This window comes from Scophthalmus maximus, chromosome 9 (genome assembly GCF_022379125.1).
Source record: "Scophthalmus maximus strain ysfricsl-2021 chromosome 9, ASM2237912v1, whole genome shotgun sequence".
NCBI classification, from domain to species: Eukaryota; Metazoa; Chordata; class Actinopteri; order Pleuronectiformes; family Scophthalmidae; genus Scophthalmus; species Scophthalmus maximus.
This window is the reverse complement of record NC_061523.1, coordinates 25077188-25095390: the sequence shown is the minus strand read 5'-3', so window position 1 is coordinate 25095390 and position 18203 is coordinate 25077188. Positions and strand designations below refer to the sequence as shown.

Sequence of the window (18203 nt, the reverse complement as noted above, 5' to 3'; positions counted from 1 at the left end):
TGGTTCTTACTTCCAGACACGATTCCTTCACATTCGCCTCTTTTTACAAACAAGCTAACGTTTGGTTGTACTCGTCGTCTTTGCAGGACACTGTGATTTGTACAAGCGGCGCCGAGAGGGCGAGACGTGGCATCCGGTGAGGTCGCATCGCGGGACTTTTGGATGAGCCTCGTTTCACCTGCGAATTACAGCTACATCCTGAAAATTAGCATAAATAAATGGAAAGAATGGCTTGTTATTATAAAGCTGGGATGAATTTGTGTGGATCCAGTTCAGCTGAGACTAAAGGATAAAGAGGTTAGAGGAGAAAAAAAAGATCAAGGGCAGATCAGTTCCACTTTAATAAATATTGAATAAATTCGTAGATTCATAGAACAAAAAAAAAAAATTGTATTAACAATAAATGATGAACTGGTTATAATGAAATTTGTTGAGAAGCTGAACATCATCCAGATCATGTTAGTGTGAAAAAAACTTCAGTCATGATTCAAATCTTTTACAGTTTCAACTGTTAAACGCTGAAGACGAACAACTAGTACAGAAGCGTGACGACGAACCTGCAGCACGTGTTCATGTCCGTCTCCCCCAAAGCAGACGAATGGTTTATTTGATATTATTTATACCTACAGTATAAGTCGCTTGTTATATTTGACATACATGTTACAGGATATCACATGCAGAGAAATAAAACTGTCAAGGTTTCGTTGTAAGTCCTTAAAAAAATGCATGCTGTTCTGAATAATAATAAAAAAAAAAAAAATACAGAATCATTAATTTAGTAAATACATTTAAACATAAAAACATGTTAAAAAACACACACAAAACAATTGGATCATAAAAATAAAAGATTTTAAAGACGAGAACAAACAGCAGAGGTCCCATGAGTTTGTTAAATCTGATATATATATTTTGCTTTGTTTGGAAAATCTGCGAACGGGCGTCACTCGTGAGTATTGTTGATTCTCATCGTTGGTTTTCATCAAATCCTGGATCCTTGCTCGTTCAAGGAGAGAAAACCATATATGTATAGTACAAGGTTCTAAAACCCAACACAATTAAAATACAAATAGTATTCATCTGGTCATTAACGAGGTATTAACATTTTGTTTGTCATCCTTTTAGAATTGAGTGATTTTACAGCAGAATTAATACGACATTTCGGAAAAACATTTTCTGCCGCATTCCTGAAAGTAAAATTAAACAGAATTCATATTTTCTTCACTATGACATGATTAAAGGTTCAATAGCACATAATTGGCCCTTTTTATCTTGAATTTAAGAGAAAATTATTAGAAATCTGATTCTCTGACTTTAAAAAGTAGAGTTCTAGACTCTAGAAGCTCTGTGTGCCAGCGTTAAGTAAGAGCGTAAATAATTTATAATGTAACAATGCAACATTGATTGTGTTGATCACCCCGGCAACAGTCAGTCCCACAGTTATGACTGTTATGATTGATCACTTGATGCTGATTATTAAAAGTTCATTGCACTGAAAAAACCCGACGACGGATAAAGACGTTGACGTTTAACAAACAGAGTTCGGCCAAACATCGCCAACACAACATCCTAAAACATCCGCACCACAGACTGTGAATAAAGACGGACGACGTGACACACCCCCACAACAGTGACACCAAATCACCTGGATCGCCCCCCGGTGGCTGGTCGCAGTATAGGCCATAAACCCCACCCCCTAAAAAAAAAACTAAAACTACAAAAAGTTGAATAACTTTTTCCTTTAGATGGTTTCTGTCATTTTAAGCATGTTTGCAGTTTGACCAGTTATTTGATGCTGTGAAAATGTGGTGAAACGCAATGATTGACAGCTGAGACTGACTCGCTATTGGTCGAGGGCGATCACTACTCCGTAGACTCGACACTACGTCAAAATGAGACGAGATATTTGGGCTTCATTTCGTTCAATTGGAAGATTTTTAAAAAATACAATTTGTACTCGCAGCTAAAACGATAAAACTCGTATAGAAATAACAAATTTGTAAATTTGTAAGTATATCTTCATCTTATGAGATATAAAAAGTCATAATTATGAGACGCAGAAGTTAGAATTACTTGATAAAGCTCCTCTACGTTTCCGTTGATCAGTAAACACAACAAACATACGTACGAACTTCCCTCTCAAGGATTTGATAAAAGCCAAATCAAGAGGAACAACTCAAGACGATCCCTGGTCCTTATCCATTTGGATTTGGTTTCAATTCAAGAATTATTTCGATAACCCAACCTGGATTTGTTAGTCAAAGAAACAAATAAAAAACCCTTTTGGACCTTTTGAAGTTACCCGATTTTGTAGTTTGTGTAGTGTGTCGTCTAAAACCACCCTCGAGAGTCGTGTGTGTGCTGGTCCACGGAATAAGGCATGAATTAAAAGTGCAACAGAATATATAGATTAGAAAATAAAATAAAATAAAATCTACAAAAGATCTGCTGTGCGTCAAAGTCGAACAGGTTCTAAGTGAAATGCCGAGGGAGTCAGAAAGGTTTTATACAGACCAAATCGATACCAGATTGTGAGGTAGTTTGATTTTCTGACAGAAACAATCAAAAGCATAAATATATATTCAGACTGTAACTAAAAAAACAACAACAACCGTGATTCTGAAAATCTCTGACTAGAAGGAATTATTTAGCGTTTACCATAATTATATAATCATTAGAAGTGGCTCGATGTGATGGGACGCGAGTTACTACAGCAAACATAACGAAACTCAACATCAGCACCACGAGTCCTCACACGTCATACTGCTTTAACATTTCATATGTTAATCCTAAAATGGCAGCCATATCCAACAGCAGCGAATCAAAGAAGAGATAGAGAGAGAAAAAAAAAAAAGGTGCCTTAAAACCGCTTCTAAACGTCCTGGGAGGTTTGAACTCCACCTGCCGAGAGTCACGTCACTGCGTCACTTCATCACTGCACCATGAAGGAGGAGAGCGTCCCTTCGTGTTTGAGCGCGTTGCGGGCGATGATCTGCTCGATGGCGATGTACGTGCCCGTGATGAAGCCGACCAGCCCCACCAGGCTGATGGCGATGTTCTTGGCGGTCACGAGCGGCGACAGGCCCTCCGAGTGGAAGGCGACGATCTGGAGGAGCGGCGGGAAGATGAGCGCCAGGAAGCTGCTGCTGACCGAGCCCACCAACGAGATGACGAGGTCCAGCTCCGGGATCAGGATGGCGAGGGCACCTGGAGGAGAGAGATGGACGGGATGAGACACTGCCTTTTTCTTCACCTTGACCTTGAGAGGAGGACTCGTTTTAGAGTTTTAAAGATTAATCACAACTAATAACGAGCAGTTCAAATCAACAGTATCCATTCATCCATCGTCTACCGCCAGGTCGCCAGCCTATCACAGGGCCACATACAGAGATGGATAACCCCATTCTGCATGTGTTTGGACTGTGGGAGGAAGCCGGAGAACCCGGAGAGAACCCACACATACACGGGGAAAATGCAAACTCCACACAGAAAGTCCCTGGTTGGTTTGAACCGGGACTCGAACCCAGAACCTTCTTGCTGTGAGGTGACAGCGCTGACCACTACACCACCGTGCAGCCCATCAACAGTATCATCATTTTAAAATCAATGCTTCTACTTTGCCTGATGATTCATTCCTCGTCTGTGTTTGAGAAAAAAATATGTCAAGGTTTCCCTGAAGCCCCTTTAATCCGAGGAGAGGAGTCGTAAATGAGGTTGCCAACTTCTTTCCACTCCTCACGGATTTGTGTATGAACATCCATCGCCGACACCTTGAGAGACGTGCGAGCTGCAGGACAGACGCCGCCACTCGGGGCTTTCGGCCTCGTGGTCAGCGTGGCGGTCTGACGTACGCTGCAGGTTCGAGCTCCTCCCGGATCAAATCCACAACGAATAGTCTTCTAACTGCCCCTTTTAATGGGACTGACAACACCTGCTAGCCTAGCAACAGTACGGCTACAAAAAGACATAACGTGACGTCAAAGGGGAAAATCTGGAATTGTGAATCGTCTCATCCACCTTTTTTTCAGAAGCAATTTTGCTGAAGCGGGACAATCATGATCCTTCTCTTAGCTCCTGTATTAGCTGGTGAAACTTCCCCTTTCGAACAGAATCATCACTAGTTCAAGTCAGGGTATTTTTTATTTAGCAGGAACAATCTTTCATCTCAGACAAACTGTACAGACTCCACGTGCAGACACTTTCCTCTCTTTTGGTAACGGATAGGAAAATTCTGTTGGCAATCCCCTGAACACCGCGACCTTTGGCCTCTCGGTGATCTTGGATTTCAATCATGTCCTGACATTTCTCCCCTTTCCTTATTACTGTACAAGGGAGTGATGAGTGTGCGTGACGAAAGAGCCCGATGAGGAAATGATTCCTGCAGAGAAGACGATTCCTCCATAGAGGTCGGGGGGAAAAAACAGGACAGGAAGAAAAAGGGGGTCGGATGAGAAATGAGCTGAAGCGTACTCGGGAAGAAAGGGAAGAGGCGTGAAAGAGATGGATAAGACAGAGAGACGGGAAGAGGAAGAACGGAGTGTGCTGAGAGAAAATAAAGGCGTGATTGAGGGGATTGTTTTCCACGTGTTGGGAGTGATGATGAGTGATGATGAGTGATGATGAGTGATGATGAGTGACGCTGCGACACGACCCCGGTCACCTTCACCGGTTGAGGTGCTGATGGGCCAAGAACTGTCCCAGGCAGCCGTGACTGGACGAAAGACAAGCGTGTAGGGCTGCTGCTAGTGATTATTTTCATTATCGATGAATCTGTCGATCATTTTCTCGATTACTCGATTAGTTCCTCGGTTCATAAAATGGTTAAAAATGTCGATCGTGTTTCCCAAAACCTCAAGAGGATGTTTTGTTCTGTCCAAACACCAAAGATCTTCAGTTCTGTCACAGAGGAGCAAAGAAAACAGAACATATTCACAAGCTGAAATCAGAGAATTTTAAGGAAAAGGAAATAATGAAATATAGTTGCCGATTAATTTAGTAGTCGATTACTAATCGATTGACTGTTGCAGCTCTACGAGCGTACGCTCCAACACAGTGGCGCATTGCGTCAACCGAGGTGTGTACGTTTTTCCCGCCCAGGTTTCCATCTTGGACGCAACCTCAAGCAGAGCGGCTTCATGTGCAGAACTCCGCCCCCATCTCCGTTCACCGTCTCCTCCCACAGCGAGCGGAGAGGACACGCCGGGCGCTCTTGCTCCTCGCTGGATGTCGGACACCCATTACCAGCGGCTGATGAAAGACCCTCCTAAACCATAATCAATTTGCTCCTCGCCTCTGCGTGCTCACAGAGTCTGTCAAATTAACCCCGCGGAGGGCGACGCAGCCAAGGTCGAGCTTTCATGTGACGTGAAGTAAGGCGAGGGTAGAGGCCCCTCGCAGCCACACTCCCGAGGAGTAAACCTGTCACCTGTGGGGGAAGCGCCCGCGACGCTGAAGGCTGCTCTTCAAAAAACGGCATCTGAAGCTGCTTTCTCCCCGAGCCATCAAACAAGGCAGGCCAGTCCGTGAAGGAGGAAGGTGATGTGGGGGAGGAGGAGGAGCGACGCAACTACCCCGGGAGAACGAAGAGGGCTTTAGCTAAAAGCCTCGCTGCCGATGCCCCCGGGGGAGACGGGCGGCTTCAAAGGGCCGAGGAGGGAACGTGGCGAGCACGCTGATGTGGCCTCGCAATCTCCCGTCTCGCAGAAACAAAGGGAGATTTACAGAAAGAAAAAAACACAGAAAGAAAACGAGGAGGAGACGTTCGCTCGTCACAAACAGTCGGACGAGGATTCAGAGGATGACGATGAGTATTAAAAACCTCCAGAGTGAACGAAGGGTTGCAAACGTAAAGGTCGGACAACTCGTCTGCAAAAATGTTAAAGTGTAAGCGAGGTGAGGAGCGCCATGAAGAGAGACTCGTTTCAAACGGCATTAAATTATCCACAATTGGTCCATTTTAATAATTGCGCGGCTGCAGACGAGCAAAGGCATAAACATGTGAATTGAACAAATAGAAAGAGTTACACGAACCAAACGCTTACGTGAGACTGAGACGGAGAAGTTTTATAAAAAAAAAATGAAATAGAAAGCAAACACAACAAAAGTCATCATTTAAAAAGCCTGGTGGACATAAGCCTGTTCAGATCATGACGTTGTTGTTGAGGTTCGTCTCTGGGAGATAAACTTTCACATTCAGAGAACACGACGTAGAACACAAGTATAACACGCCACACGACGTAGAATACAAGTACAACACGCCACACGACGTAGAATACAAGTATAACACGCCACACGACGTAGAATACAAGTATAACACGCCACACGACGTAGAATACAAGTATAACACGCCACACGACGTAGAATACAAGTACAACACGCCACACGACGTAGAATACAAGTATAACACGCCACACGACGTAGAATACAAGTATAACACGCCACACGACGTAGAATACAAGTAGAACACGCCACACGACGTAGAACACAAGTACAACACGCCACACGACGTAGAATACAAGTACAACACGCCACACGACGTAGAACACAAGTACAACACGCCACACGACGTAGAACACAAGTACAACACGCCACACGACGTAGAATACAAGTATAACACGCCACACGACGTAGAATACAAGTATAACACGCCACACGACGTAGAATACAAGTACAACACGCCACACGACGTAGAACACAAGTATAACACGCCACACGACGTAGAATACAAGTAGAACACGCCACACGACGTAGAACACAAGTACAACACGCCACATGACGTAGAACACAAGTACAACACGCCACACGACGTAGAACACAAGTACAACACGCCACACGACGTAGAACACAAGTACAACACGCCACATGACGTAGAACACAAGTACAACACGCCACACGACGTAGAATACAAGTACAACACGCCACACGACGTAGAATACAAGTATAACACGCCACACGACGTAGAATACAAGTATAACACGCCACACGACGTAGAATACAAGTAGAACACGCCACACGACGTAGAACACAAGTACAACACGCCACACGACGTAGAATACAAGTACAACACGCCACACGACGTAGAACACAAGTACAACACGCCACATGACGTAGAACACAAGTACAACACGCCACATGACGTAGAACACAAGTACAACACGCCACACGACGTAGAATACAAGTATAACACGCCACACGACGTAGAATACAAGTATAACACGCCACACGACGTAGAATACAAGTAGAACACGCCACACGACGTAGAATACAAGTAGAACACGCCACACGACGTAGAACACAAGTAGAACACGCCACACGACTTAGAACACAAGTAGAACACGCCACATGACGTAGAACACAAGTATAACACGCCACACGACGTAGAATACAAGTATAACACGCCACACGACGTAGAATACAAGTACAACACGCCACACGACGTAGAATACAAGTACAACACGCCACACGACGTAGAATACAAGTATAACACGCCACACGACGTAGAATACAAGTATAACACGCCACACGACGTAGAACACAAGTATAACACGCCACACGACGTAGAATACAAGTATAACACGCCACACGACGTAGAATACAAGTATAACACGCCACACGACGTAGAATACAAGTACAACACGCCACACGACGTAGAATACAAGTAGAACACGCCACACGACGTAGAATACAAGTATAACACGCCACACGACGTAGAATACAAGTACAACACGCCACACGACGTAGAATACAAGTACAACACGCCACACGACGTAGAATACAAGTAGAACACGCCACACGACGTAGAATACAAGTAGAACACGCCACACGACGTAAAATACAAGTAGAACACGCCACAGGACGTAGAATACAAGTAGAACACGCCACACGACGTAGAATACAAGTAGAACACGCCACACGACGTAGAATACAAGTAGAACACGCCACACGACGTAGAACACAAGTAGAACACGCCACACGACGTAGAACACAAGTAGAACACGCCACACGACGTAGAACACAAGTATAACACGCCACACGACGTAGAATACAAGTATAACACGCCACAGGACGTAGAATACAAGTAGAACACGCCACAGGACGTAGAATACAAGTAGAACACGCCACAGGACGTAGAATACAAGTAGAACACGCCACACGACGTAGAATACAAGTATAACACGCCACACGACGTAGAATACAAGTATAACACGCCACACGACGTAGAATACAAGTACAACACGCCACAGGACGTAGAATACAAGTAGAACACGCCACAGGACGTAGAATACAAGTAGAACACGCCACACGACGTAGAATACAAGTATAACACGCCACACGACGTAGAATACAAGTATAACACGCCACACGACGTAGAACACAAGTAGAACACGCCACACGACGTAGAATACAAGTATAACACGCCACAGGACGTAGAATACAAGTAGAACACGCCACAGGACGTAGAATACAAGTAGAACACGCCACACGACGTAGAATACAAGTATAACACGCCACACGACGTAGAACACAAGTAGAACACGCCACACGACGTAGAACACAAGTATAACACGCCACACGACGTAGAATACAAGTATAACACGCCACACGACGTAGAACACAAGTAGAACACGCCACACGACGTAGAACACAAGTATAACACGCCACACGACGTAGAACACAAGTAGAACACGCCACACGACGTAGAACACAAGTAGAACACGCCACACGACGTAGAATACAAGAACACGCCACACGACGTAGAATACAAGTATAACACGCCACACGACGTAGAACACAAGTACAACACGCCACACGACGTAGAATACAAGTACAACACGCCACACGACGTAGAATACAAGTAGAACACGCCACACGACGTAGAATACAAGTAGAACACGCCACACGACGTAAAATACAAGTAGAACACGCCACAGGACGTAGAATACAAGTAGAACACGCCACACGACGTAGAATACAAGTAGAACACGCCACACGACGTAGAATACAAGTAGAACACGCCACACGACGTAGAACACAAGTAGAACACGCCACACGACGTAGAACACAAGTAGAACACGCCACACGACGTAGAACACAAGTATAACACGCCACACGACGTAGAATACAAGTATAACACGCCACAGGACGTAGAATACAAGTAGAACACGCCACAGGACGTAGAATACAAGTAGAACACGCCACACGACGTAGAATACAAGTAGAACACGCCACACGACGTAGAATACAAGTATAACACGCCACACGACGTAGAATACAAGTATAACACGCCACACGACGTAGAATACAAGTACAACACGCCACAGGACGTAGAATACAAGTAGAACACGCCACACGACGTAGAATACAAGTAGAACACGCCACACGACGTAGAATACAAGTATAACACGCCACACGACGTAGAATACAAGTATAACACGCCACACGACGTAGAACACAAGTAGAACACGCCACACGACGTAGAATACAAGTATAACACGCCACAGGACGTAGAATACAAGTAGAACACGCCACAGGACGTAGAATACAAGTAGAACACGCCACACGACGTAGAATACAAGAACACGCCACACGACGTAGAATACAAGTATAACACGCCACACGACGTAGAACACAAGTAGAACACGCCACACGACGTAGAACACAAGTATAACACGCCACACGACGTAGAATACAAGTATAACACGCCACACGACGTAGAACACAAGTAGAACACGCCACACGACGTAGAACACAAGTATAACACGCCACACGACGTAGAACACAAGTAGAACACGCCACACGACGTAGAACACAAGTAGAACACGCCACACGACGTAGAATACAAGAACACGCCACACGACGTAGAATACAAGTATAACACGCCACACGACGTAGAACACAAGTAGAACACGCCACACGACGTAGAATACAAGTATAACATGACGTAGAACATGACGTAGAACCGGACGTAGAACAGGACGTAGAACAGGACGTAGAACACGCCACACGACGTAGAACAGGACGTAGAACACGCCACAGAACGTAGAACACGCCTCACGACGTCCAGCGTCAGTTTGGCCCCTGATGATTGATTCAGGAGCAGCGCAGCTTCTACGTGAATGTATGATTAAACTAATGAAATAAGTACTTGTGCTCGAATGACTGATCCACTTGAATCAATTTTGTAAGAAAAAAAGTGCATTTGAGCTGCTGCAGGCGACGATCGATGAGGCGGGCGTCGCTGGTTTGCCACAGAGTGACTGACACGAGGCGTCGACTTAAGAAAACAAACCCAGTTGACATTGATTTTGGAAATTTAAAAAAAAGGCTTCTAAGTTCTCCAATCGACTTCTAGGCGTCTTTTAAAGATTAGTCCTTTTCATCCAAACTGGATCTGTGAAGTGAAACAAAAACCCAACAGGCCAATGTGCATAAATTAGTTTTCAAGACAACAGAGAGCAGATGAAGGGAAGAGGCCAGGACGATCAGAGCAGATTCAAAGTGCGTCCCGAGACTCGGCCCGTCTCACATACAGAACTTCTTCGTCCTACGATGAAGAGAATTCACTACATGAAGGGTAACGGGACCCGACCCGGTTCATCTTGTTGAGGTCTTGAAGTATAACGTTATTTTAGACGTCAAGGTTACGCTTCAATATTTTTAATGACTTTAAAGCTACAATGTGTAATATTCAGAAGAACTTATTCACAGAAATTGAATATATTGTCCATAACTCTGTGTTCATATGTGAGTTAAATATAGTTCCATGAGGTGGACCGACCTCCGTGTGAGTCTCCATGTTTCTACATCGTGTTGAATACGGTTGTTGAACTGAACGTCCAGAATACGTCGCGTTCACGTGGAATTTTCAGACGCTGATGGAAACAGGAAATGGAATCAGCGGTGCGCCGCCATAAAGTGTCCCTGGTTGCGGTTTACAACTTTACAACCAGATGCCGCCAGAAAATCTGAAAAATTACACACTGGGGATTTAAAGACTATTTTTAAAGTTGTGAGTCAGGTCTTATGAACATGCTGAAATACAGTAATTGAGATGCAGTTGAAAAAATGGTCAATGTGCAACTTAGATATATAAAATAAGGCTTTTAAAAAACTTTTCAACCAGATTTGCAGATGACATAATGTACAGAAATCTGCAGATTTGACAAAATCTGGGCCGCATCAATGATTAGTGGAAACGTATTAAAAGCCATGAGCCGGTCAGGTTAATGACTTAAAAAGCTGATATGGTGCGTTCACACCAAACGCGATGCAAATTTTTTTTTGAAATCCTGCTAACAAATAAACCAACAACACACACATATATAGTTATGTATATATATTAGTGTGAAAACATGGAGGGAATGAGCAGCTGGGAGACGAAGGTAAAGGACGGACTCAGAGGGAAGTGGGGGGTCTGGGAGCCTTTAGACTGTCAGCAGGAAGTCTCTGAACCGAGCCCACAACTTTGAAATCCCCCGGGAGAAACGTCTCCACAGCCGGGTGGAGTCAAACACTGACCTCCAGAGCCGCACAGCGATGCCCGGGGAACAGTCGGGGAGGGTTTTCTCTTCCGTTTCCTTTTCTCCACAGTGAACCAGGATGTGGTAGATGCTGCTCGACCATCTCGTGTCTTCAACCTTGCTGCCAGCAAAATACCACGCAGGCAGGAAGCAGCCACGGGACCCGGCTGCCTACAGCTCCAGCAGACGTTTCCTCTGGTTCACCCGCAGCTCGGTGGACTGCAGCTCATTAAAGATGGAGGGGGAGCGCAGACTCCCTCCGAGGCCAACAGCAAGTGAAGAGTCAAGGTCTGCGCATGCTAATGGTAATTAGCAGGAGTGGATCTGCTCAGCGTGGAGCTGTCGCGTCTCGTGGTCGAGGAGATGACGACCGAAACAAGTCGCAACCGCTAAATAAATGTCAGGTCTGCTTTGATCCTCTGAAGGTCGGTGTGTCATCTCACAACAAGGGTTTGATTTTTCGCAGATGTTAAAGACAGATATCATCTGATTATGCGAAGTGAAGCTTCATATCCGACTGACGGATGTTGTGAGTGACGGATCCGTCACTTTGAAGGTTTATTAGAACTGACTCTTAAACCTCATAGTGAATAGTCTCAGGGCCAAAGAACACTTTACATCTGATCTGCTGCTGCGTTATGAACCGTCCAGGATCACTTGAATGGTTTTGGGTCAAATCGTCTTTGCGACCCCAGAGTCAGAACTAAACAAACCAAATATATACATATACAGTATATCGCCGTCGGGCTCTACTAAGACATTTCAGTGCGGTACAAGGAGCGGATGCCATCATCGTAACTATTACTAGTGCCGTTGTCATGCGTTCTTTGCCTGATGCAAACGCCATCTTGAAAAGTGAGACAATCGGGAACCGAAGAGTCGTCTGGTCGTTAGCAGACCTGCCATTGGACCAGTGACCACATCAATCACCTCCGTTTATATCCTTCAGCTGCACCATAACTGTTATTGGTTAATTCATTGCTTAAACCATTTAATGCTTATTTTTTTTGTAAATGTCTGCCTCGTTTTATTCCAGTATTTTAAATCCTTTTTATGTGTCCCTTTTATTATCGCCTTTACCTTATGACTTTCAGTAGCCTTCATGGAATATGGCAATTGCTGTAATCAAACACTTTATACTCTCCGACCCAGGTGAGACGCAGCATTAATCAACGTCCTGTGTGACACGGTGGTAACTAGGTGGCGTGGCTTCGCTGTTGGTCAACCAGAGCCAGCGGTTTTCTACCCATGGGACTATTAGAAGCCGTCAATGATATATCTATAAACTGTGATGTCGGAACAACGGACGAGGTGATAAACTTCTTGAAAAGGCTGATGTGCATTTTCTCTCGACACAATTTGATCATTGCCAACAGAGAAGATAATTTAACTAAACGGCAAACGATTCTAAGTGATTATTAGCTTGGCATCAGACACGCCTCCCCTGCCACTCTGTCTGAATACTTCTCTCCATCGTCATGACCTCCGGCTCACCTTCCCTCGCCATCGCATTGAGTCAGAAAATCAGCGTTTCTCCAGCGGACAGAGGAAGAAAGAGCTCGTCTCCTAAACCAACAGACAACTGCTCTTGAGTCATCGCTTGACACCACATTTCTTTCAATAGTCGTGTTTCAGATGCACTTGACATTTTTCTTGTCCTGAGAAGTGACGAGAAGGATGCAGCTGTAACTGGAAGGTCAACAACGCGGTGCCCCCCCCCCCCCCCCCCCCCCCCGGTAGGCTTTTGTTTTTATCTACGGGCTTTGTCCTGCTCATGGTCCATGTTTGCTATTTGCAGAACAAATATATATTTTTTTAAATATCCCATTCAGAAAGATGAATACATGCCATGTTGTAGACCAAGTATTCTTGTTCGAAATACAGTTACAATGTATAAAACTGTTTGCTGTTTCAGAGAAACGTGAAGTTTTGTGAAATGTACTTGACTTCTCCCAGCGAGCGTGAGTCACCGTGGCTCCAACACACCAGAAGAAGTATTTCCACTTGACAAAAGAAACATTTCTTATGTGTGCCTCGGGAAGAGGGTCCGGAAAAAAAAGAAAAAAGTACACACATTTCATCTGCCGTGCAAATTACAGACCTTTGTTGGAGGCGGTGGTTGTCCTCACTCACCACACTACTGCTTCTGGATCCTCAGCGAACGGCTAGAGTTTCTTCGGAGGACAATTTGATTATTTCCGCCCCTGGGACACGTTTGCAGAGCGGATGGAGGATGTACACTCATCAAACCTACCGATTCAATTAATCGTGGCTCATGGTTGTTTAAAAAGTACCAAAAAATACGAGGCGGCAGGAGCCGTCGCCACGACTCTTCATTTAATCACGAGGTGAAAGTCTGCTGGAAGGGCTGTAATCAATTTTGGACTGCGATGATTATTTATTTAATTTTCATTTGACCTTTACTTCACCAGGAACTACTCGTCGAGATGTCATATCTGTTTTTAGGGCAGCGACGTCACAGAGTTACAAATACAAGGGACATATAAGACAAAACATAATTTTTGTTGCTCTAATGGAAACATGGACACTTTTCTGCTCAGAAGCCCGTTGTGCTACGGTAAAATCATCCGCGCGGAAACGCAGTGATCGGTTCCACGTGACGTTACGTAGATTAAACGAAGCTTCGAGGCGAATAATTTAGATTTTTTGGAATGGAACTGTTCGAATTACTCGAGGAATCGTTTCAATCCCTGTGTCGACGTCGATGAGGATAAATTAGCATGGGATGGATTGAGTGAAATAGCTGGAGGTGCTCGCAGACTTTTCTTTCCCGCTCAGTCGAAAGCAAACTCGTTACATCAGAGAGAAAATAACACAGGTTCTCTGAAGAGCAGCACTGATTTTAGTTTCGAGTGCGTGGAGGCCGCGGCACGGCGCCCTCACGCTCCCGAAGCACTAATTGATCCGGAGCGTTAACCAACGCATTCCAAATCGTCCTCTGTTGTTTCACCGTGGTGCTCTTGTAAGTCGCTGTCCAAAATGCACCACGCGGAACAAAAGCTCACCTCAAATGTCAAGTACAACAACAAGGACACGCTACATTACAGCGTTTTAACAGACTGCAGTGCGGAGAGTGAAGTGCCCGGGCAAACGAAAACACACCTCACAGTGTTGATCTGAAATAACAGAGAATCAGCAAGTTCCGAGCTTGAGGACAAACTGGTCACGTGCGGTGAACAATCTGAGAAAGTTTAAGAGGTGACGACATTTTTGTAACTTGTGTGTGAATGAACGTAAGGGCTTTAAAGGGGCAGTCTGCCATTTCGGTGAAAGATTGTTTTGTTGTTGATTTTTCGACTGCACCGTGAGACGGACGCGTTAACCACGAGGCCAAAAAACACAGCCCCCCCGCTCCCCCGAACAACGAGCGAACACCAAAGACAAGCTGGAGTCATTCACAAGATAACAAAACTAGAAGTCTCACTGGCGCCCGGACGCTCCGACGTTCACGGCCATTCATAAAAATACTAGAACACGTTGTGCTGCAAGGTGAACCGTTCCTTTACCTTCTGATGTTGTTTTTTTGGGGGTGAGGGGAGGGGCCTAAAAATGAGGTCAGGATATGTGGAGCATCCCCGACCTGGACGCTGAGAATGAGACAACCTATGAGGGAAAGGAGGACAGAGGACAGAGGAGCAGTCAAGAGTGGGAGGAGATGGGAGTCGCAGGGCGATGCTGACCTTCCCCCGCCCGACAGGACGGTCCACGCTAAAGAAAGAAATCCGCCGGCTGGGGTTAGCTTTTAGAACGCGACATATTCTGGACCGTTTTGTTTCAGTTTTGCTTCAGTCTATTCCACATTCTGGTCGTTGAATGTGTGACTTATAACGTGCGAAATGGATTGTCGAACGTGATATGATATTCTTTTTGTCAAAAATGAAAGTAAACTATTCATTCATTATCACCACAGGACCTGTGTTACTTTCTAAAATAGATCTGTAGACCAACAGTCGGTTCATCGCGTCTGATCTGATCTCGGCCCTGCTGCCTCTCGCAGACACAATGTCATTCGGACGAGCTGAGACAGGAACAGAAAGCAAAAGGCCACGAGACGTAAAGGTGAATGTTTGCACGCAATCGTGTTTTTCAAAGGGTAAAAAAATATATATGACGACGGCTATAGTCCAGAAACACAGCAGCATGAATTCCCAGTGGCATGCCACCTTAGTGCCACAGTGCTCCAGGTTGAAGAGGAAGAAGCGGTGGTGGTGGTGGTGGTGGAGGAGGAGGAGGAGGAGGAGGAGGAGGAGGAGGAGGAGGAGGAGGCGGCTCACGCGACGTCCTCTCTCATTCCTGTCAACAGCTCGACGACACACGCGAGCTTCTCGAGCCTGCGGCAAAGTGACTCAGACGGAGGAAGCACTTTTACAAAAGAGGAAATGAAATGACCAGTGGAGCCAACGCGGCTTCAGTACAGACAGGAAACGACTCGCTGGATGAGCTTCAGGGCTTCTTACTCAGCTGGAATGCTCATATATGTGAATATGACTTGGTGTATTAATACTGGGGGTACAGTGGATTTCCCATTAGACAGTGTTATTGTGTGGAAGATTTTTTGTGAGATTACATCTTCTTTCAAATTATTCTGAAGGCATTTATTTATTTATCTATTTTTTGTGCCAGTTGCTCTCAACCCATTCTTCAGAGTTCAGGCTCGGGGGGTGAAGACTCTTGTGATACCACCAAAGGGAAATCGTACAAAAAAAGGGGCTTCATCGATAAATCAAAAGACTCTCTTGTTCAACGTGAATGTGCCGATGAGAAGAAGCAATCCGACTGAGAATCAACACTACAGGCATATTCTCTCTTGGTTCCTCAGGTTTAAGTTCCAACTTTAGGTCAAGTTAGTTGAACGTCTACAGAGTGGAAGTTTTATTTTGCCAACGGGCGCCATCCGACCTCTACAGCTCATCCAGAACGCAGCGGCCCGGCTGGTCTTCATCTGCACTGGCTCCCGCTGGTGGATCCACTACGATACAGGACACTGGTCCTCACCTACCATCCTTCCTACATCCAGAACATGGCCAAACCTCTACACCCCAGCCCGTCCACAACGCTCTGCTACTCCCTCACTCCGAGGGGCGGGCAGCCACCGCAAGACTAAAATCCTGTTTGTTTTCTGTCCTGGTTCCTTAACGGTGGAACAAGCTCTGCGTTGACATCAGGACAACAGAAACCCTAAAACACTTTCCGTCGCAGACTGGAACAATATCAATTCTAAAATGGAGCACGTCGTATTGCCTGTTTGATAAATGTTTATGTACTCGCATGATTCATCTTCATGGTCGCTTTGGACAAAAGCATCATTTTTTCCTCTTATCTGAACCATTCACTTAAAGCTACAGTGTTTAAAATTTCGAACTTATTCACAGAAGTTTAATATATTGTCCATAACCCTGTGTTCATATATGGGTTAAATATAGTTCCATGAGGTGGACCCGACCTCCGTGGGAGTCTCCATGTTTCTAGGTCGTGTTGAATAAGGTTGTTGAACTAAACGGTTCACGTTGAATTTTCAGACGCTAATGGAAACCGGAAACGGAATCAGCGGTGCGCCACCATAAAGTGTCCCCTGTCGGTCGCTCAGTTGTTTGCTGTTTGCAAACTTTACCACCAAATGGCGCCACAAAAGTACAAAAATGACACACTGGGCTTAAAGATAAAAGTATGTGAATTTGGGATACCTAGATAAAACTGGCTTGACCCAAAATACAAGAAATTCATCCAATTTTTTCTTTTGTGTCCATCTGAGATTCATTTAACTGATCAAACTCTGCCTCGAGGCAAAATCCTTCATGAACCCTGAAATGTTACGGTATTTTGGCACAATTACTGTACGAGTGCGAGAATCAAGGCAGAGCTGTGAAGCATCTCTTCGCCACTCAGAGGCTTCTCTGATCCGACAGACACATGGAGCTGTAAGCTCCTGCAGCCCTCGGTCCAACTCTGGTGAATTAGAATTGAAGAGTTCACTTCAAAAGAAATCTCTCTGCATCGGAACGAACTGACCTTTCTCGAGTGGGAGTCGCAGCACGGCTGAGAAGAGAGAGTTTGCTCAAGGCTCTCGTCTCTTTTAACTCTTATCTGCCTTGTTGGAGCTCAAACTGAGAGAGACGAGGAGGAGGAGGACACACTGCGACCAACAAACGAGTCACATCAAGGCTCATTTTACAGTTGTTCTCCGTAACAAGACCAGATACAAATACAACCGTCGGCGCTGGACTTCCTGTGACATTTTTACTTCCACCACCTGAAAGACATTTGAAGTCTTGGATGTTTTGTCGGCCAGCTGATCTTAACATTTCACAAGAACAAACAATCACAGAGTAAAGAAACATGTTCGCAGCAATCAAAGGAGCACAACTCTTCCTCACGCATTGAACAATCTTATCCACTGATTCACTCTTCTCTCTTTTGGGGAGGGTGGAAACTTCTAAGATTAGATATTCTCCAGACCAGTTCCCTCTGGATATTACTGTTGGAGTTTGAGCGTCCATGGGATCATAAGTTTATTATACGCATTTTATTATTTCTTCTCTCAAACATCCACAGAGTGATGCACGGCTCCGTGTAAGGCCGTCTGGGTTTTTTGTCTCTTTGTCTTTCGCACCGCACTCTCTCGTCACTTTTGTCGAAAACAGCTGCAGTAGAGTAACAAAAGAAGAA

At 45.0% G+C, this 18203-nt stretch overlaps 1 protein-coding gene across 3 annotated transcripts in view; it reads right to left on the bottom strand.

The window, feature by feature from the left end:
• Positions 1-564: 564 nt before the first annotated feature.
• slc36a1 (solute carrier family 36 member 1) overlaps positions 565-18203 on the bottom strand; it is a 39013-nt gene continuing 21374 nt past the window's right edge. For all 3 annotated transcript variants that reach the window (XM_035649849.2, XM_035649848.2, XM_035649850.2), the window contains one exon: positions 565-3204. In XM_035649849.2, coding sequence (XP_035505742.1) covers positions 2930-3204 — 275 coding nt within the window. In that variant the 3' untranslated portion in view covers positions 565-2929. The remainder of the gene's footprint in view (positions 3205-18203) is intronic.